The sequence below is a fragment of the Ammodytes marinus genome, assembly GCF_949987685.1.
Source record: "Ammodytes marinus genome assembly, chromosome: 9".
Taxonomy (NCBI): Eukaryota; Metazoa; Chordata; class Actinopteri; order Uranoscopiformes; family Ammodytidae; genus Ammodytes; species Ammodytes marinus.
Genome location: NC_137213.1, coordinates 32,003,820 through 32,026,107, shown reverse-complemented (window position 1 = coordinate 32,026,107; position 22,288 = coordinate 32,003,820). Strand labels below are relative to the sequence as shown.

Genomic DNA, 22,288 nt, shown 5'->3' with positions numbered 1-22,288 from the left:
TCTAGTTTCATAGTGTCTTCGTAAATTGTAATCCTTCTTCACGGCAACACTTTACTTGCACATTAAACAGATACATTCCCCCTCTTGTTACATGCCATTGATACACCCAGTATTTTCTGCTTTTGCGTCCAATGTCCAGCTGGGTGAAAATAGTAGCCAGCCGAGATCCCGCCCTTCCAAGGGGTTCCGGGGGTGTGTCCCCCCGGGAGATTTTTTTAAGTTTTTAAAGTGAAATGCATGAATCTGGTGCACTTTGAGAGGGAAATTAAGAGGCTAAAGCTGAAGAATTTTGTATGAAAAAAATGGAGACACTGTGTCAAATGAATTAGAAGCTATTGGAGAAGGACACATGGATTTTCCATAATAATATTAATTAAAAATTAAATATTATGCAGGGTCCTCTGGGATGGGCTTGGTGCTCTTTTTCTTTTATGGGACATATTTCTCTGTAATATAATGAGTGCATTTAAATTATTTAAAAATTAAAAGGGCCATATTACATTATATTTTTAAAATGTGCCACGGGCCAATCAATCAGTTTTGACACCCCTGCACTAGTGGGTTAACTAAGAAATGCGAGAAAAAAAAACGCGGGCCGTAGTTTGGACACCCCTGGTTTAAGCGAATGGGGGTGGGCTAATTTTGAAACTTATAGATATCATTATGAAACTTTGCAAGTTGATTACTTACATTAAAACAACAACTTTTTGTATTACAGTATTTTCCAAAAAGTTTGAATAAATATGAAAAATCATCAATATCTTACTAATGATGCATGAATTTGCATATCTGCAAAGCCCCAAAATCTAGATGTTGGACAAAAGCAGAGTCAATTTGTTTTTAAATTTTGAAAACAAAACAAGTGTCCAACTGCCTGAAGGTTTTCTTAATCACAGTTCAAATTTGATCAATAACCCATAGAAAATGAATTTTTTACACAGTTCTTTCCAAGGGAATGTCTAGCCGTTTCCTAAAATACCAGCTGGAGACTCCAAAAGGACACTTTTGGTCCATGGCACATGAAATGTAACTGTGTAAAAAAATTATTTTCTATGGGTTATTGATCAAATTTGAACTGTGATTAGGAAAGGCTTCAGGCAGTTGGACACTTGTTTTGTTTTCAAAATTTAAAAACAAATTGACTCTGCTTTTGTCCAACATCTAGATTTTGGGGCTTTGCAGATATGCAAATGTACGCATTAGTAAGATATTGATGATTTTTCATATTTATTCAAACTTTTTGGAAAATACTGTAATACAAAAAGTTATTGTTTTAATGTCAGTAATTAACTGGCAAAGTTTCAAAATGATATCTATAAGTTCAAAAATTCCCCATTAGCCCATCCCCATTCACCCCCATTCACTTAAACAGTGGTTCTGATTTGCTCTATGTCGGCCCGCTGTAGCTTTCCAGCAGCTTGTTGACAAGGTTGTCCACCCGGGTTGTGATCGTGGAAGGTCCTAGATGTCATTTTTGGTGAACAACCTTTTACAACGCTCCATGTCCATAAAATCACTTTGCCCCCTGGGTAAAAAGATATATTTTACAATCAAACGCAACAAGTCATTATTAACCTTTCAGAAAGCTGATCAAATGAGATGAATGGATGAGATTTGATGGTGAGGAAAGAAAAGCAGAAAACAGTCAGTCAGCCAGTGTGCCGTTGGTGGACGGTCCCATGTTTCTGAAGATCATCATCACATAGAGGCTGTAGCAGTACACCAGACTCTTCACTATCAGCAGTGTGTACAGCAGCACCAGCAGCTTCACCCTGCACTCAGCCTGGAAGATCACTGACAGACAGACAGACAGACAGACAGACAGACAGACAGACAGACAGACAGGCAGGCAGGCAGGCAGGCAGGCAGGCAGGTAGGCAGGCAGGCAGGCAGACAGACAGACAGACAAAGGTTATTCATCAGTTTCAACAGATTATTATCAATTGAACAATTAAAGCTCAAAAGGACCATACTGAATGATTAAAAACAAGTCAGGACCCAAGAAATTACGGGTTACGAATAAAATAATGAAGATTAAAGTTACTGAAGGATCCAATGGAAAGTCTAAATTTATAAAGACACAGTTTATTATGATTGGGAAGTTGGATTCATTGGAGCAAAAACTTAAAGGAGGACTCGTCACCCTTCATACAGCGGAGCAAGAGGCAACTGCTTGGCTAAAGGACTTTGCATTCGCTAAATAAAATTCATTGGAGCTTCAAGAAGCCCCTAATGTAGTGAAATGTCTCTAAAACTGTCCATGCAGAGAGGCAGAAGGTGATCTTACATTGAGCTCGGTGCAGAGCTAGCAGGTCTCTCTCTGGAGGACAGGAGGCTGCTGCAGCTGGAACCTCTGAAACAGAAAAGGATTCAAAAAGAAATGTCATTCCAGGGGTGTCGCTTAGTGGTGTAGTGGTTAGAGCCCCCTTCCCACATAGAGGCTCAGTCCTCTTCACAGCAGACCCGGGTTAGAATCCAGCCATTTTCTATGCATGACATCCCCCTCTCTGCCCCATTTCAACTCTGTCTCTCGATACTATTAAATAAAGCTTGAAAATACCCAAAAAATTACTAGAAATAAAGACACAAATGAAGAGATGTCGGCTGCTGCTGAACACAGTCCCTGAGTCTTCATTACCTTGTTCTGTTTGGGCCTTCACTGTGCCGCTCTCATGCTCCACAGAGCAGAGATATTTATACGTGCTGTTCTCTTGATTGATCCTTAAGATGGAGGCAGTGTGTCCAGACTCTCTGAGCTCCAGCTGCTCTCCCTGATCAGCGGTCACCTTCTCCACAGCTCCATTCTCCTTCTGTCTTTCCCAGGAGAACTTGACCAGAGGAGGAAACATGTCTGAGGCCAGACACAGCAGGGAGCTCTGGCCCCCAGGGTGGGCGCTGGATGCTGCTGGGTACACGCTCACCACGGGCTTCACCACCTGCTCATCTGAAGTTGGACCACAGCAACAAACACAAAGACACATTCACACAGTCAGCAGCAGCTTACAAAAGAAATTAAAATAATAAAAAAAATACAAAAAACAATGTTAGAGATCAAGAAAAAAACGATGGTTAATGTTTTCTTTAAATATACAAATCATCATAATAAGCATTAACTAACCATTAGTTAACATAATGAATATGTCCAGTTATCATTTACTTATGGAGTTCATGTTAAATCTGGTATACATTTTTACATTATTTCATGTTCATAAATGTCTGAGGCCAGACACAGCAGGGAGCTCTGGCTGGATGCTGCTGGGTACATGCTCACCACGGGCTTCACCACCTGCTCATCTAAAACATCACAGACACATTCACACAGTCAGCAGCAGCTTACAGCTTCTGTTGCTATGTTGAATATGTTATTGTTGTCTATGTGTGATTTTACTGGTTATATTTCAGTGTTGTCTTGTTCTCTCCCTCTCCCCTTTCCCCCCAGGAGGTCATTCACCTCCTACCAGGCCATTGCTTAAATAAGACATTGTTTCTTAGCAATTTTTGCCTGTTTAAATAAAGGTTGATGATGATGATGATGATTACAGCAGACTTTCTTAACTCGGGAGCTGCTGGCTTCATCAGGGATGCTGTCAAAACGTATTATTCAGATGTTGAAATAATAATAATAAAAAAAAGATGGTTACAATCAATCCGTCTCACATGCCCCATGTCACAACGTCAATATCGGGGACAGTGTAAGGTGCGCAGTATTGTATGTGTAAACATATTACCTTAAATCTGCCGAACTCTACCACTAACTGTTTTAATCAGGATATATTGTACTTTCACTCATTTAATTTTAATTGCAGCCTTTCTACATCACTGTCTTAATGTTTCAATTGTTTTGTCTCCTTATCAGCTTGTTGTGTATTTGATGTATTCTCTACAGTATAAATAAAAGTTAAATGAAAAATTAAATGTCATATATTCAAGTTTCACTAAGTCAATCTTGAGGACAGCGTAAAGCCCCTATCTCACTGGGCTGCGACAGTGTGCGACAAGTTGGAGACACAAAATTGCGTAAAAATATGCTAATTAGCGACAATTTTCACTTGCAGTCTCACTGAGTTGGTTCCTCACAACACGTTTGCGAATGTCCTGGCCAACACTTGCCAGGAGGTCGCATTTATGTCTCGCGAGCGTCGCACGAACGGAATGTCAGTCTCATTTTTGTCTCAAATCAGTCACAATTTAGTTTCATATATCGCCAAACCCTCGCAAAGTTGTCTGACATTGCTCGCACTTTCTGACTCGCGGAAACTAAATTGAGAAGGGTTTGCAACGCGTTTGAGACACATGCGACCACTATGAGACTATTTTGAGACTAGATTTGTCGCACACTTTTTTTGAACATGTTCAAAATTCATGCGACAGGACTGCGCGGCTCTGCGACTCATGCGAGGAAATTGAGACCTCCGCGAACGTTTGGAGACAGTTTAGAGACTCCCTCGAGAATGCAGTCTCCAACTTGTCGCAAACAGTCGCAGCCCAGTGAGATAGGGGATTAAGGTGTGCATTAATGTAGCGTCAACAGCCACCATCCGCAGATTAACACACAGTCTTAATAGGCTGCATTCGAGGAGCCCAGATGTACCACGGGCCTTGGATTGGCCTTCTACTTCTGGTTGTCCATTAAAAACTTTACAATAAGGGTACATTAAATAACTGTTACTTAATGCTTAGTAAAAGCTTAACAAAGCATTAGTTAACTAAGCATAGTTAATGCTTAACCAATCATTGACTAACCATTAATAACTAAGCATTAACAGTTACCAGAATAATTAACAATGTTATAAACCCTTTTAGTGTGACCCATTAATATTGTTTACATTTTCTATCTTCACACAGAATGCTTTTGCCATTTTAATCATTTAAATATTCATGACATGTTATATTACTTATTTAATTATATATAACTTACCACCATAAACTTTACTCTATGAACACAAATCAATACATAACTTATTTCACAACTTTGTTCTAACAATTTGAACTTAAATACAGAAATTACAATGATACATTTAGAAATGTATATGTGTGTGTTATATATTAAAAATGTAAGATATTTTTAATTCAATTTAATCAAATATAAATGATAATTTACCTTTACATAGAAAACTATTTTGATTAATACTGTGTGTAAAAATAATTGCTTAAATCTTTACTCGTTAATTTTGACACACATCATTTGATCAATAATTTTGTAACAATTTTAGATCTTTCATTAAACTTTCCACATTTGACAGAAGTCATATACAGTACATCTAGATACATTTCATTCAATTTCATTTAACCTTTTTTATACTCCAGAGATCAATTGAGGGGTGAGCCTCATTTGCAATGATGTCGAGTCAATACATGTATTTATTATACATGTTATATAATAAAATATAATCCATGAAATTGTATTTATATTTATATTAAATGTGTTTACATGTGTGTTTGCCATTATATATCATCCTGTATCAAATATAGAAATATCTAAATGCATTGATTGTGTTCATTGTTAAATCCTATTCAGTATCTTACTTCATGTATAAATATATCTCGTAGACACATGTATCATCATATAAAATAGACAAAAGATAAAGCTGACCATTCAAAGATAATTGTAATAATTTGTCTCATTAAAGTTTTGCTCCTTTCCAAATACTTTTAGTGAAATGTAAAATTATGTTTAATATCGTCATTCTTTTCTCCAAAAAACAAGATGGTGCCGAATATATGAGAGGAGCAAATACTGTCATTTGGGTCAAATGTCACTTTTTCTCTAAGAATCAGTTTGATGAGAAATAATAACTTAAGTTGTGCTATGAGATGTACACATCTTTTTAGGAATTATCAACCGTTTTCAACAGTTCCATGGCTGCAATAATAATGACAAAACTAACATGTAAAGTCTGAAGCAACAGCAACTGAATAAAAACACTTATTCATAAAACAATGAATGAAATAAATGTTTATTCTTACCTGTTACAAACAGTTTAGTTCCAGAGCCAAAGATGAAGTACAAGCGTGTTCTTCCTTCCCACAGTGAAAAACACTGATACAAAAACCTGTCTGCTGCTGAATGTGTCAGCTGAGGTGAACCAGTCCAAGTTATGAGCCAGGATCATGTTACAGCTGCATGATGTTTATCTCATGTTTATTCTGTTTATTTTGTCAAGTGTTTGTTGGAAAGTATATCGAGAATTAGAGGCTGAAATATCCTTTGTTCTGTTTAAAGCATAATGTAGCCCCTTTACCCCAATAATATAGAGAGCAGGGCCCTAGGTTCTCTAACCCAACTTGTTTACTTCAACTGTAGTTTGGATTCCCTATATTAATTCATACATATGCAAACAGCACCCTTAATTACTCCTGATTGACAGCTATAATGGCCCATGATGTACGGAGTTCTGGGAACAAACTCAGCGTCTTAATAACCTGCTGTTGGATAAAGTCCTGAGCTGACATGTGTCCAACATTAGTCTTAAATATATTTAAGTGAAATGATGTGGTGAAAACAAAAAGTGCTTCTAGAAGTCTTTTCCTTCAGAGCAGAAACAGACTGTTTTCAAGCAGCAGAACAAAACAGACTATATACTGTATTCATCAAGACCATTATGATACACAACATTTTTTGAATTATGAAAAATGAATTATGATTATTATTTTAGCCTCATTTGTGCTTGTATTTCCTCCTTTGTCTTCACTGTGTCAAACAACTACAAACCTGCTGGAAAATATGTTCAAAATATCAATAAATAGAAGCTGAACTAAATCCCTCAGCTCAGAGTGTTTGTGACTGTGAGGTGAAACCTGTGAACCTGGTCTGTGGTTCACTGCTCTCTTCCTGTCACTAACACTGTTTGACGTCTGTTGGTTTTTGTACAGGCTGCAGGGATCATTTCTCACTGTGGGGAACAGGCTTCAGACAGGCGCAGTAGTAGGAGGCTGAATGGAGGAGTTTAGCTTTCTGGATCTTTAACTCAACGCGGCTCCGGTTCCCCACAGCTGAGAAATCATCTTTCTGAGGATGATTGTAGTTTGAATCAACTTCACCATTATTCCTGTTAATACCCAGAATCCCTCTGAATGTTTCTGTGTCTTTCTTCTGGAACCAGCGCACATAATCAATATAACACAGGTCCAAGCCTCTACAGCTGATGGAGACTGTTTCACCAACTCTCCTGGTCACTGTGAAGTCGTCCTGAATCAGTTCTGCTGCCATGGTAACCAGCGCTGTAGAGAAACAGAATCAGAATCAGAAATACTTTATTGATCTCGGCTGTAAATTCAGTTTGTTACAGTTTGGTCCAATTTAGAATAAAAAACACACGTAGAAAAAACTAAGGAATATGTGCTAAATAAAACCACACTTAGAAGATATATAAGTGTAAAGAATATGTGCTTTATGCCACAAGGTGAAGCCAACAATACAAATCAAACAATATGAGAATAAGAAGTAAATAAGTATGAATGAAACAGTGGGACAGATAGATGGAGGTCAGTGTGACAGTGTTTTGTTAAAGGTTGAGTGTGCTGGCTCCTGATTGGCTGGAAACCCTCACCTGAACACAGACAGCACAGAGCAGCAGCTTGGAGGAAAAGCATTTTGTGCAGTGGAGTTTCCTCTGGTGAACCTGGGGAGAAGTGGCGCTCTGACGCAGCCGAGGCCAAACCAGGACGAGCTGTGAGACGAGACGAGGGCCACGTGGTTTCTAACGGGTCCTCAGATCTCCCATCAGCCCCTGGGGCGGACAGATAAGACTGCTGCTGCTGCTGCTGGTGGTGATTGACAGCTCAGAGGAAGCCGTTGAGTGGTTTCCGTTGAGTCTGAGGTTTAAATGAGCAACAGTACACAGTCACTCTAGAGACCAAAGAGAGCATTAGTTTTTATTGACACTAATATCTCTTTGCATTTTTTTAAAAGGAACATTTTGTCAATAAAACCTTTGAAAGGTATAATGTGTCTTCAGTCTGTTTGTGCTGAAATATATTTATTCACACTGTAAACTACAATAGAACTCAAAATAAAATACTAATAACCCTACTTCTGCTTCCAGTGCATTGTAAACCATTACTCACGCAGGCAAAGTAAAAACCAACAACAAGAAAATGAAATGAGTACACTCAGAGAGTAGTATCAAATACAATGATGTTAAAAAGCCAATATGTGGGGGCGCCTTTAGCTCAGTTGGTAAGGCGTCCCCCTCCCGGGCCGGGCCCAGCAGCAGACCGGGGTTCGATTCCCACCCGCGGTCGTTCTCTGCATGTCACTCCCCTCTCTGCCCCATTTCACCTCTGTCTCTCTGCACTGTCAATAAAGCTTTAAAAAAATGCCAAAAAAAAAGCCAATATGTTTTTACCTACATTGTTTGGGTCCAATCTAATTATTTTGGTACATTTGCAGTAAGTAAACACATATAAAGCCTATAGAGTATATAGAGTTGCTTTTGTTTAAAATATTCTAATATCAATTTTAATTTCACAGCTTCTAATTTGGAAACAGTGAATTATTATTATAACATAACAAATAATGTAATAATAATAATAACATAATAAAATAAATAAATAATAATTTCACCTAAAATATAAGAAGGTAAATATGTGTTCATTAAAACGGGTATTAAATAAAGTATTTGACAATTCACTGATTTAAATCAAATTAAATATAGAAGTCACTCGATTTGTTTTGTTTCTTTTCATAGCTGTTTTCAAGACAAAACGACATCCTGACAGAGAAACCAAATGTAACTCTGCTACATATTATGTTATATCAAACATGACTACAAAACGTTTTATATTACAACATATTTCTATTTATTTCCTTTTTCTACATATAAGCCCTCACTTCAAACATGTAGTAATGACCTCATTCTCCAGTTTCTATGAGACTTTCTATGACAGTCCTTGAATCTGTTCTGTGCTGCTGTGAAGAATAAAACCTTTACGATGCTGCCCTCTGGTGTCTGTAACAACACTCTGCTTGAGACTGAACTGCTACTTTCACTACTACAACTGTTCCCACTACAATCAATGCTATTGTGTTAAGCCACTGTATTTTGTTTTGGTCTTTATTTTTAGATCAGATTGCCTCTTATTTTTTAGGCTATAGCATAGTCCAGGGCTATTCAATTGGGTTAGGGTTACAGCAACAAATTAAACTAAATAACTTCATATCCTTTAACCAATTTAAACAAACTATCTTAAATCTGCCAAACTCTACCTGTAACTGTTTTAATTAGGCTATATTGTACTTTCACCCATTTCATTTTAATTGCTGCCACTCTTCACGACTATGTAAATGTTTCAATTGTTTTTCTCTTCACCTGTTGTTGTGTATTTGATGTATTTGCATTGAATATTGTTTATGTATTGTTGTTTTTCCTTTGAATTTGTTTGAGCTCGACGTCATTGTAAACCCCTCAATTGGTCTCTCGAGGATAAATAAAAGTTAAATGAAAAAAAAAAATTAAAAAATTGGCGGCCCCCGGGCCGGATCCGGCCCGTGAAGGAATATTTACTGGCCCCCGCCTTGACTACTACTAACCGACCCAAAAAAATTTAAAAAAAAAAATTGCTGCACAGTAAATAAATGTGCACATGTGTCTCCACCGCACAGCGCGCGACTACGGCATGTACGCGGGAGAGTTAAACGAGCAGAAGCAAACCGACATTTAACTGGTGGCGATAATAAACGCGGTGCAGTTCTATGGGGATATTTAGCTGAACAGAAAGAAGTGCTCTGCAAAGCTAGAACAGTTTAAGACTCCACATCACCGTGGCAACACAACCTATCTATCAGCTCAGACAGCGCAGAGAAAAGTTTGATGAATACATGAGAGTGATGGCCCAGCCAAGTTTCAGTAAGTTTACAGAAGTGCCACACTGCTGCTGTCTTTGAAATGCATTTAGTCATTTTAGAGAAGAACAAACAGAAAACCACAGAACAGCTTCCTCTGAGCTGTCAATCACCACCAGCAGCAGCAGCAGTCTTATCTGTCCGCCCCAGGGGCTGATGGGAGATCTGAGGACCCGTTAGAAACCACGTGGCCCTCGTCTCACAGCTCGTCCTACATCTGCACCGTCCGCAAGGATGGAAGCGTCCTGGTCTGGAAAGAAGTGCTGGTCCACATTAAAGGTCAGTACTGTTGATACAATGTCAGTGAAGGCCACTGCTGATGCTACAATCAGAATACCTTTTACAGTGATGTAGCACAACTTGGTGTTGTGGTTTGTTGTTCTCAGGCGTCCAGGAGAAAGTGAAGGTCGGAGAAAAGGAGGAATCTTTCACACTGCCCTTCAGGACTGAAGCTCAGTTGCCTAGAGACGCAACAGTGACGTGGAGGCGTTTTGATCCCAAAGCCACGACGGTCCACGTATATGAGAACGGAGAGGACAAGCCTGAAAAGCAACGTGAATATTACCATGGACGAACACAGATGAACAGCGACCCACTGCGATCGAAGGACCTCAGTTTGACCATTTATTACTATGGCTACAGGCACAGAGGGATCTACATCTGCACCGTCCGCAAGGGTGAAAACATGCTGGCACGGAAAGAAATATGGCTCCGCATTAAAGGTCAGTATTGCAGATACAGTTCAAAGTTTAGAGGTGAGTTTCTCCCAATAGTATCACTCTATCTATTGTTCTGATAAGTGACATTTTAAGAATATAGAAGAGAATACAATGACAATGATGGCTAATTAGCCTCAAACAACCAAACCTTCATACCAGCCAGCCAGCGAGCCAGACAGACAGACAAAAAAAACGACAGACAGTCAGAAAAAGACAAGCACTGTAGACACCTTGTAGAAAGTTTATAATATTGTTAAACCTTTAGATAGGTGATTCAATCTATCAGCTTAATATAACCATATTCACCATGACTTCAACAGCCAATCATTTTGTCGTTGACAATTTCTCCTGTTGTCTATTGCCTCAACAGCAAACTATGAGATCTAAACATCCACCGGAGGAGACTAGACTCCATTTCTGGGATTATTCTCCATAACCCATGGCTTCACTTCCTGCTTTAAGACAATGCCATGCTGGGGTCCAATGACTTCTGAAATGTATCTTTACAACAAGCACATGTCAAATAATGAATGAATGAATTGGCGGTTCGATCCCCGCCCTGCCATTTGTGTCACGGTTGTTGTGTCCTTGGGCAAGACACTTCACCCACCTTGCCTCATGTGAATGTCAATAGTTAGCCTACTATCGCTGTATGAATGTGTGTGTGAATGGTAACGTGTAAATGGGAACAGGTCTCCCTTGTAAAAGAGTCTCCGGTCTCAATGGGATTTACCTGTATAAATAAAGGTTAATGGCCAATGGTGCATTCTACCCATAATAGCAACATAAGAGAGTCTACAAGAAAGAAATGGATTCAAATGTGTTAACTGCCAACAAGGTGCAGCTTGGGTTGGGAACCTTCATTCAGCCAATCAGGGCAGGACAGGATCAGCCCGGCAGCAAGCAGGACTGATGAATGTGAAGAAAGAAGTTAGCCACTCATTCACCAGCCGAGAGCGCATTGTGCAGGCCCGCCCACACAGATGCCTGGGCAGATAACTGACCCACTGACTGTTTTACGGTACTGTGAGTGCCCTGTTCATATTGTACATTTCACTGTGTGCTGAAGTGTTGAACAGCAAGCAGGGAAAATGTTAATTTGTTTGGTTTTACTGTGTTGGTTGCTTTGTGTGCAATCTGTGGTAAAACCCGGAGTGGACTTCTTGATTTGCGTTTTGTATTCACTTTGTAACTGGATTGAACTGAAATGTACTTGTGGGGAAACACCGGAATGGACTCTTGAACTGAATGGATTGACCTGTCGAGCACTCTTATTTACACACACACAAACATACACACACACACACACACACACACACACACACAAACACACACACACACACACACACACACACACACACACACACACACACACTGTCCATATTGCTCTCCTCTTTTTGGAATATACATTTGGCTGAATTGAGTTGTGGTTTGCCTCATCCATTTTGCATTGCTGTGCTTGTGCTGGTCGGCTTAATGTTTGTATGGTTGACCTAACATGTTTTGTTCTATTTTCCTTATTATTTGTCAGACTTTGTCAGACTTTTGACCGGCACCCAACATTATTTACCTGTGTCACACCCGCTACAAGCTAACGGTCAATAATAAATAATCAAATCATAAGATGTAATATATTTCATCTGTCCGTCCATCCGTCCGGGCCATTCTTGTAATGCAATATCTCATGAATGCTAAGAGGGATTTTCTTCAAACTTTGCATGTATGTTGAATCTGACTGAAAGATGAACTGAATAGATTTGGAAAGTCAAAGGTCCAAAACTGGAAATCAAAAACATCACGGCTTTAATTTGCTTGATTTTATTGAACAAACGTCTCAGTTGATTGTAAAGATTAATACAAAGTCATTCATTAAAAATCATTAGCGGATAAATATATTGCATCAACGAAATAATGAAACACAGTTTGGCCCAAGTTCTCCCGATAATCATATAAGGTATTATTAATAATTTAGAATTGATGTAATTTTTTAGGTTGTTGGTAATGTTATTGGACTAGATCAGATTTGCACAATTCATTTTGTAACAATTAAGAGGCACTTGTACTTTACGTAAAGTGCCAAGCGATTCTGGAGCATGCCAGTTGTCAAAATCAATTTTTTGTAAAAATCTAAAATCTAAATGTTTCTTCGTCCAATCACAATATGAAAAACAGCTGTCTCGTTTATAGGCCTATACCAGTTTACAGAGCCTAGGCTGTGTATTAATACAAGGTTTTTGTTGTTGAAGATGTTTCTTCCTCCAATCAGGTTATGAAAAACTACTCTCTCTGGCCCTCATTTATCAAACTTGCGTGGAAACTGGTGCAGATTCTGGCGCAAATACCTCCCTACGCCAGGTATCGCGTGGGATTTATCAAACAGTCGTATCTCGCCAATCTCGGCGTACGCCACGCCATTATTGATAAATGCAGCGGCTGAAAACAATCGTACCACGCCCCTATATTTTCTCAGTTTAGAGGCCTCGCCCAGAGGTTTTGCGACATGGATATGCGCAATACGGCACTTCCCTGAAGTAGAAATTGACAGAATAACAGCGAAAGTAGAAAAAAAGAGTTTCATTTCGGAGCATTAGCCTACAAGCAGCATCAAAGAACGACAGAAGGCAGCAGTTAGGAAGGAAATAACTGCTGCGGTCAACAGCGTTGGTGTTGACTCAAAATCGCCACTAAAAAAAGCGTGTTGCTGTTCTGAAATGCAACCAACTGGGGGTGCGGGGCTGCGGGCATAATATAAGTGGTGGAGGAGAAAAAGACGCACCAACTGTCCGATAATGGTCCCCATAAAATAAATACAGGTCTGCAGAGATTTGAATGATTAGAATGTATTGGCCCTTTTAGATAGCACTACTCAAAAGGGTTTTAAAAACTAAAAATAACACATTTAGCGTTTTACTGTATGACAGCATGCGCTTGGCACGAGTGGTCAGCCCGGCCGTCAGCTGCACAAGCCGACCCGGCAGCGATCAGCTGTGAGAGCGCCCACCGTCCTGCTCCACCAGCAGATAGGAACAACGTGCCGGTTAAGGTGGAAATAAATCGCTCGCTTTAGCATCAATGACACATTAAAAGAGGAACTAACATCTACAAAGTGCGTCAAATAAATAAAATGTTAAGCTGAATGTTGTGCCGTGTATTTTTTTGTATCATAAAGAGCAGTGTAGGCCTACTACATATTTAATACTTAGGCTAACATTTTGAATGAATGCAGCCCCCGTGCCTCAGTGTCCCCCCAGCTGCTCCAAAACGGAGACAACTGCCCTTACGTGTGCGCACTATTGAATCAGCTCTCCTACTCAGTTGCACACCATAAGCTGCTCATTTTTAAGTGATTAATATCTTTATTTCGGTCTTATTTGCACTGCATTTGTATTCTCTTCTAATAATTGTCCAACAAAGTCATCGGCTACCCGGCACAGCCTGCACTGCGAGTCCAAGCTGTTTTCAAATTTGCGTACACGAGCTGAGAGCTGGCGTGGGATTTGAGCGTACCCTACGCTCACGTCCATATTGATAAATGCCGAGATTTGCGTGGAAATGTACGTACACCCATTTTTCTGGTCTACGCAAGATTGATAAATGAGGGCCTCTGTGTCTAATTGTTCCATTATGTTAATTTCCGCATCGTTTACAAACATTAAATCAATTAAAATCTCTGTGATTCCACTCAGTAAAACCAGAAGATAATCATCAATAAAGAAAAGAGTACATGATTCAAATCAAATGATTACATTTGATTCAAAATGGTTTAAAGAACAAAGATAAAGGCAGTGATCCCCATACGTCTGACCTCATTAGACTTTTTCTAAACCACAAATCTCAACTTCTAAAGCACTTACATCAATTAAACTTTCCATCATCATTCCTTGCACTATTCTGAAGGTTATTACAGCAGGATTTGTTCATATGTTGTTAACCGTCTGATTTATAAGTCTGCTGAGGTCAGACTAATGGGGATACATCTTTCATTAGTGGGATGTGTCTGCCGTGTTCTTCCACATGTTAAAGTAGCTACGAGGAACTTTAAAATAATTTTGAGAAAGTCAAATTGTTCCTCTGATGATCATACATTACATGTAACAGTAAACGAGAACATCAGTGCAAAGAATGCTATTTTTATATCGTTTTTCGCTATGCCTTTGACACTACCGTTTTTTGTCTATAGGGGGACGCTAGAAATTACACAAACTGAAAGTTCCTCGTAGACACCTTAACAACAGGATGTTTAGGTTTCACACGCGGCATTGGTAGAGCCGGTTGACGAGGGCGATGTCATTTCTGGTCATACTGGTCGCTGTTCCCAGACTCAGTCTCGGGTTACTCTTAGCGACGATGGTTTGCTGCCCATTTCTGGAGAAGGCAAAGCTGGAGGAGGACACACAGAAAAACACATGTTTACAGACCTAAACCTTGTCTGTTTGCATCTGTATATTTCTCCAATACAACCATCTTTAAAGGACATTATCTCAATATTAGTTTTTCTCTTAACCAAAAATCTCAACTCCGTACATCAACTAAACTTTCCATAATAATTCTTTGCACTATTTTGAAGGTTATTACAGAAGGATTTGTCCATATGTTGTACATGGTCTGATTTATGAGACATTTCATTCATAAAAACATGCTAAAAATGCATTTTTAAGGCCTGTACATAGTATTTTCTGGTTTATAAAATGAAAAGAGCCTGTATCCAAAATCTGTTCGGTAAACACTTAGGACACTAATGTGTTTTGAAAATGAAATAAAGATTTTAACTCTGGTTTTATCCAACATGTAGATGTTTGGTTTTAAGGAGATGAACATTTAATCATAATTAGTAAGATATTGCCAAATTTGCATATTTATTAAACGATTTCTGAAAAAAATTGTTATAAAAAAGATAATAGTGTTTTCATCAGTTTCATGATCTTATCTATAAGTTTAAAAATGTTGCCCTGTTCCCCTGCAGTGTCTCGGCTTAAGCAATAATACATTTTCAATAGATGATTTATAGATCAACAGTTCACTCACTTTCCGTAGTGCATGATGGAGTTGAGGTCGTAGGGAACTCCCAAGTTGTTGGTACTGGTCCTCAGGAACTGCCTACGCGCTCCTACAGAGGAGGAAAGATTTAGTCCTAGGTTACAGTCTGTGTATTGGATCTGAAAAGCTGACGCTAAATTGGATTTGCTGAAGGAGTATGAAGATTTGAAAAAGTTTGAAAATGATTGTTGAAAAATAACCCTATGTGTGTGTGTGTGTGTGTGTGTGTGTGTGTGTATGTGTGTGTGTGTGTGTGTGTGTGTGTGTATGTGTGTGTCTGTGTGTGTGTGTGTGTGTTGTTGAGATAGGCAAGAATATTGCAACTTTTCATTGTACATATCTTGTTCTTAGGAGAATGTGAAATGTATATTTCTTGTTTTCGTAGGGAAAAGTATGATATTTTTAATAAGACAGGCAAGGTAACAAGTGACCTTTAATATTAAGGTAGAATCACTAAAAGTGTTGTATTCAAGTTATTATCCTGAAATATATACATAATTGTGAATTCCTAAGGCCTCTCTGAAAAGGCATGCCTGGGCTTGTCCTGGGACAGGTCAGGGGTGAGAGAGACAAGGGGGGCAGTGGGTCCTTGAGCTGGACACACACACACCCTCATCTTCCCCCCTCCCTCTCTCCTCCTAATACACACACCCACTCTCTCTGTCTTCAGACTATATAAAGCCAGGGTTTTGAGCAAGAAGTTTAGTTTTTTGGGGAAGCTGCTGCTGCGGGTTTTTGGGGAAGTTGACTGTTCCACTTTTTTGTTCTTTTAGCATGGACGAAAGACTTAGAAGAAAAACTCGAAAGAAACACTCTGAATCTTTTTGAGTGCAAAATACTTAGAAAAATTGAGAGGAGTTATTTTTTCTTTTCAAGAAGGGGAAGAGGCTCGGATCCAATTCTTCCTTTTCTATTCTGAGAAGTTTGGTAAGGGACCATTTGGGTTATTGATGGGAACTAATTGATGAACCAGGTTGTAGAATAGCATGGAGTTGAGGTTGAAAAACTGTTGAACCAACTTTTCCTGATTGTTGTGTCGCAAAATCAAGCTTGTCATAGCATTTGAAGATATTCAAATATATATGACAAGATTGAAAGACTCGGCCAACACCCAGAACTATTGAAGTTGTGTAGACAGTAGAGCTTTAAAAAACCTGAAGATGAGAATACTCCTGATCTCTTGTGGATTGAAAATGGGAGAACTCATGAACTAAATTCAATGTGAACAAAAGACATACAACACATAAGTTAAGTCTTATACTTCTCTACATATATTAACCACATTAATGGGAGTGTAGGTACTTATTTTCCTTCCTTTCATTTTATTTTATCTTTTCTTTTTATATTGTGAAAGTATAATCTTTTTGTATTGGTTAAATAAAATTTCTTGAAAACGCTATAACTCTTTGGCCTGAATTTTTAGTTTAGTGTTGGGAACAAGGACCTAATTAGGGTTTTTCTTTAAAGAGATCGCGGCGCCTCTGAGGTAAGCAATTCAAACCTACACTACGGCTACACTACTGATAACAAAGAATACACATCCCATAAACACACTCCTTGAATTAGGAGGGAATTGCATTTATCTATTGGCCTAAGCTCATCCAGGTGTATGAACTTAGTGAGGACTTAACGGTAGTCTTTTGAAGCTAGGGGTAAATGTGAGGTATTCATCCACCAGAATAATTAAAAACCTATTATCTAATCTCCTCCTTTCTAAAAACTTATCAAGGATAAAGATCTGAAATCTGGACTTAACCTAGGATAAAATTAGAAGAGACAATTGTAAGGGTCGTTAGGGGATCAACACAGGGGGAGATCTGGAGATAGGCAGGGGTCAAAGGGTAACATGCTTTAAAACCAGAGCCTTTAAGGTAATATATGGTGTGAAGGTTTTTGGTGAAAAGTAAAACCTTTTGGGAATTGTGTAAATCAGCTTTTGGTCTTTGTTTGCCATATAAAAGAGCAGGGGTCGATGAACACATAAACTTTATAGTGGAACAGGTTTAAACAAGGAACAAATGAACTTGGCAGGCTATATTTACATGCAAACGTCCTGATATTAATTTAGGGGTGTTTAAATCTGGTGAAGGGAATACCGGCATTAATCATTAGTGTGTGTGTGTGTGTGTGTGTGTGTGTGTGTGTGTGTGTGTGTGTGTCTGTCTCTCTGTCTGTCTGTGTACCTGGCTGTATGTTGTTGGTGAGGATGGAGACGTAGCGGTCTCTGTCGGAGCGTCTCTGTTCGTGGTGGAATCCAAGAGCGTGAAGAACTTCATGTTGGATCGTCCTCGTGCTGAAACAACCTTTTCTCTTTAGAGAGATAGCCTGTCCTCTACCTCTCTGACGGCCTATGTAAGACGAGCAGCTGAAAAACACACACACACACGCACACACACACACACGCGAGCGCACACGTAGACACATACACATACGGAAGAAGAAAAAATAGTTTAGGACCTGTACAAAGTAATTTTTTATTTTTAAAATGAAAGAAGTCTGTATCCAAAATCTGTTCTGTAGAAACTTTGGACACTAAAATATTGTACAAAGTAAATGAAGATTGTAACTCTGGCTTCATCCAACATCCAGATGTTTGTTTAACATGAGATGCACATTTAAGCTTTAGTTAGAGATCGCTACATTTTCATATTTATTCAAACATTTCTGAAAAACTTTTAAAACAAATAATAATAGTTTTAAAGGTCCCATATTATGCTAAATGCACTTTTTAAATGTGTTCTAACATATCCATGGGTCCACCGTGTGCCTAGAGACTGCCAAAATATCAAAAAAAATAACAATCTCTCCTTTTCTCACTCTCCCCCTTTCTGAAACCCCCACCCCTCCCCCCCAATATACTCCAGTCAGAATTCTCCCCGTTTCTGACGTCAAAAACTAGAAAGCCAGAAGCTTCCACTGTGCAGCTCACACCCCTATGTCTTATTGGTCCACGGCCCCGAGATCCTCTGGAAAAATATTCCTTCACCACCATGTTGTTTGCTTGTTGCTAAGCGACAAGGTGCCTGTAGTACAGAAAAGCATGGTGAACGTTGCATAATCCACTCATTTATCTTAACCACAGCAGCCTCATTTTTAATAACACAACGGATAGGAAGCTACTTGTGGGTTTTTTCAAACAGTGAAACTGAAAGAAATGTTTTTGTTGGTATTTTTGCCTGACTGGTGTATAGCTATTAGCTTTGGGACAAGCATTCAGCTTTTGCTCATAAAAACATATTTCTATCCCCCACACCAGTCTGGAAATGCCTCGTTTTTAACAGGACAAAGGATTGGAAGTTAATAGTGTAGAAGTCAACTTTGAAGATATTTTTTTCACTGATTTTAGTGGTATTTTTAGCCGGTAGCTCCCGAGCTAGCTTCGCAGTAGCCACCATCTTTTGCAGCATTTGTATTGTGAACATGCCGTTTCCATTAGCTTGTGGCTGTCAGTGCATCTGTATGAACATAGTCTTTCATGTAGACAAGGATAGGTCATGTCAAACTGTTCAAAGTGCGTTACTAGCACTAGACTTGGTTCTTCTCATGGGTAGGCTAAACCTAACTGAGCTAACAGGCTATACGTCATCATTGTTTACAAACAGACAGAGGGCGAGGCGTATCTGGCTTCGCTTCCAGACAGGGGGCGGGGGGAGCTCAAAGATTGTATATTTACGAGGGGAGCTGCAGCTCTTTTTAAAAAATAGGCCATTGTGAGATTAGCTGAACATCAGCATAGTACAATAAATTATCTGAAAGTTTTTTTCAGCAAACAATTAAAGAAAAACGTATTAGGGACCACTAAGACCATATAACATGGTGTATAATAGAACCGAAAAGTGTATAATATGGGAGCTTTAATGTCAGTAATCAACTGGCAATGTGACATGTTGATATCTATAAGATAAACATGTATCTCGACCTCAGGCAAATTTTGAATGTAGGACTTTAACTTGTACCAGAGTATTTCTGTGTGTGTGTGTGTGTGTGTGTGTGTGTGTGTGTGTGTGTGTGTGTGTGTGTGTGTGTGTGTGTGTGTGTGTGTGTGTGTGTGTGTGTGTGAGTGTGCGTGTGTGCGTGTGTGTGTGTGTGTGTGTGTGTGTGTGAGTGTGCGTGTGTGTGTGTGTGTGTGTGTGTGTGTGTGTGTGTGTGTGTGTGTGTGTGTGTGTGTGTGAGTGTGTGTGTGTGCGTGTTCATACCCACGGCCAGGGTAGAAGTAGAGGAACTCCCGTTGCCTCCTGCGCCACACAAAGCGAATGCATGTTGAGCTATGGAACCTCAACAATGCTCGGATGATTTTATTGCGCTCTGTTCTGCCTGGAGAAAAAAAAATATTTATTTATTTAAAAAAAAATGATTGGTGAGATGCATGAATAGACAAACACAGCGCTCGATATACAGGTCACTGTTTTTTCACATTTTTTGTTTCCAGTTTACAAAGCCTATGCTGTGTATAAACACTGGATTTTTAACCTGTCCGTACTGTGTAGTGGATCATGAGGAGGTATTCACTGATTTTGACATAAATTGATTTTCACAAAAAGCGTTCTACAGAAATTTGAGATAGTATTTCTTACTGAGTGAGCGGGAGAGTGCGATTGGAACTCTGACATAGCGACCAGACTTGGGCCACTTGCAGCCTCTTGCTGTGCACCTGTCAGCATTCCTCTGAATGTTTGGGATGATGTCACCGTCGACCAGTCCTTCTAAACAACAGATACACACAGTATTCAAGTCAACTCAAACTTTATTGTCAATTCTGATATATGCAGGACACACATAAGAATCAAAATGGCGTTTATCTCCAACCCACTGTGCAATAGGATCACACACACACACACACACACACACACACACACACACACACACACACACACACACACACACACACACACACACACACACACACACACACACACACACACACGGTGCAATAGGAACAAAACATTTAAATTAAGTAGAATAAGATAAAGATAAACAATATTAAACATTAAATACATTCTAAAAACTAAATAGTGCAAGGGTAAAATATTCATCATATTTAATGCACTGAAAAATGAAAAGTCATGAACACTCAACATGTCAAGGTAACTGTCTGAGGATTTTTTAAGTTCTGAGGATAAAACTAAAACGTTTAAAGGCCTATTTCACCGGTGGGAATATGAAGGTGTATTGAACTCTGAGATCCTATGTAGTATAAATGTGCAAAAGAAATTGAAATTCTGTGATGTCACAGAAAGAGAAATCTCTTGTTCAGATGACACATCATATCATTCATACAGTTCATTCATAGTTCTAAGAATTCCAAAAAGTCAAAAAAATTCTTCAGATTGTACGTTCAGAAAGAATTTCACAGAAACCTGTTTGATACAACACTAGTCATGTGAATGCTATTGTGCAAAAAATGATTTCATACAGTTTTAAAAGTACCCTCCATCTCTCAGCATGTCTCATAGTGCTGAAGCCTTCATGCCTGTCTGTCTGTCTGTCTGTCTGTCTGTGTCTGTCTGTCTATCTATCTGTCTGTCTGTCTATCTATCTGTCTGTCTATCTGTCTAGCCTTCAAACATTTATTGATTTTAAATCGATTCTTACTTGTGCCTTCATTAGCTTTGGCGATCTCTTCAGCGACGTCTAGAAGCAAAAAGACAAAACATCGTAAATAAAAGATTTATTCACGTTACGTTTGACTAGAAACAGGAAAATATTTGAGGAAAATTCAACTCACCGTCAGTGTCCTGTGCACTCTGCAACACAGAGGCACAAACATGTTAAAACAATAAAAAATAAAAAATTACAAGCTGTAAATTTGGAGATGTTTGTCAACCATACAACCATCTTTAACAGACATTATCTCAACATTAGTTTTTCCAAAACTCTGAACCAAAAATCTCAACTTCTAAAGCACTTTCATCAACTAAACTTTCCATAATCATTCTTAGCACTATTCTGAAGGTTATTACTGAATGATTTGTTCATATGTTGTTCTGATTCATGACATTTTCTTCTTTTTTTATTAAGAAAATAAAAAAAAAGGCTATATCCAAAATCTGTTCAGTGAAAACTTTGGACGCTCGTATTTTGTAAAAAAAAAAAAAAAAAAAAAATCTTTAATTGGTTTCATCCAACATCTAGATTTGTTTGGTATTAAAAGAGATTCGAATTTACACAAAATTTGTTAGAAATTTCCAAATTTGCATATTTATTCAAACATTTCTGAAAAAAAAAACTGTTATACAAAAAATAATAGTTTTAATGTCAGTAATCAACTGGTAAAGTTTCATGATGATGTCTATGAGTCAAACATTTTACCCTGTTAACCTGCAGTGTCCTGTTAACCTGCAGTGTCCGGACTTAAAGGCCTACTTCACCGGTTTGAATATGAAGGTGTATTGAATTCTGAGATCCTATGTAGTATAAATGTGCAAAAAAATTGAAATCGGTTCATCCTAGCCTGAGAAAAGGCAGAAAGAGTGTTTTATGGTCTCACTGTCTAACCCTACATTTCTCTTTCTGTGATGTCACAGATAGAGAAATCTCTTGTTCAGATGACACATCATATCATTCATATGGTTCATTCATAGTTCTACAAACTAAGAATTCCAAAAAGTCAAAAAAATTCTCTAAAAAAAACACTCTTTCTGCCTTTTCTCAGGCTAGGATGAACCGATTTCAATTTTTGTTGCACATT

The 22,288-nt window shown here is 38.7% G+C and overlaps 2 protein-coding genes across 2 annotated transcripts in view; both read right to left on the bottom strand.

Annotated features, from left to right (window-relative positions):
• Positions 1-1,645: 1,645 nt before the first annotated feature.
• Positions 1,646-8,050, bottom strand: LOC307255496 (immunoglobulin lambda-1 light chain-like; the record flags this gene model as incomplete). Its single annotated transcript, XM_080034181.1, has 7 exons — positions 1,646-1,794; positions 2,288-2,353; positions 2,639-2,944; positions 5,968-6,021; positions 6,895-7,221; positions 7,706-7,815; positions 8,034-8,050. 7 exons carry the CDS (start codon positions 8,048-8,050, stop codon positions 1,646-1,648), a joined length of 1,029 nt encoding a protein of 342 aa, XP_079890307.1.
• A 4,321-nt stretch (positions 8,051-12,371) lies between these two features.
• The window catches only part of LOC307255547 (hatching enzyme 1.2-like), a 10,574-nt gene continuing 657 nt past the window's right edge, over positions 12,372-22,288 (bottom strand). Inside the window, exons 2-8 of the mRNA XM_080034236.1 lie at positions 21,326-21,344; positions 21,193-21,231; positions 20,175-20,303; positions 19,797-19,914; positions 17,784-17,965; positions 15,589-15,670; positions 12,372-14,943 (exon numbers count right to left, since the gene is read on the bottom strand). Of these exons, the coding sequence (XP_079890362.1) occupies positions 14,811-14,943; positions 15,589-15,670; positions 17,784-17,965; positions 19,797-19,914; positions 20,175-20,303; positions 21,193-21,231; positions 21,326-21,344 (702 nt within the window). The 3' untranslated portion in view covers positions 12,372-14,810. The remainder of the gene's footprint in view (positions 14,944-15,588; positions 15,671-17,783; positions 17,966-19,796; positions 19,915-20,174; positions 20,304-21,192; positions 21,232-21,325; positions 21,345-22,288) is intronic.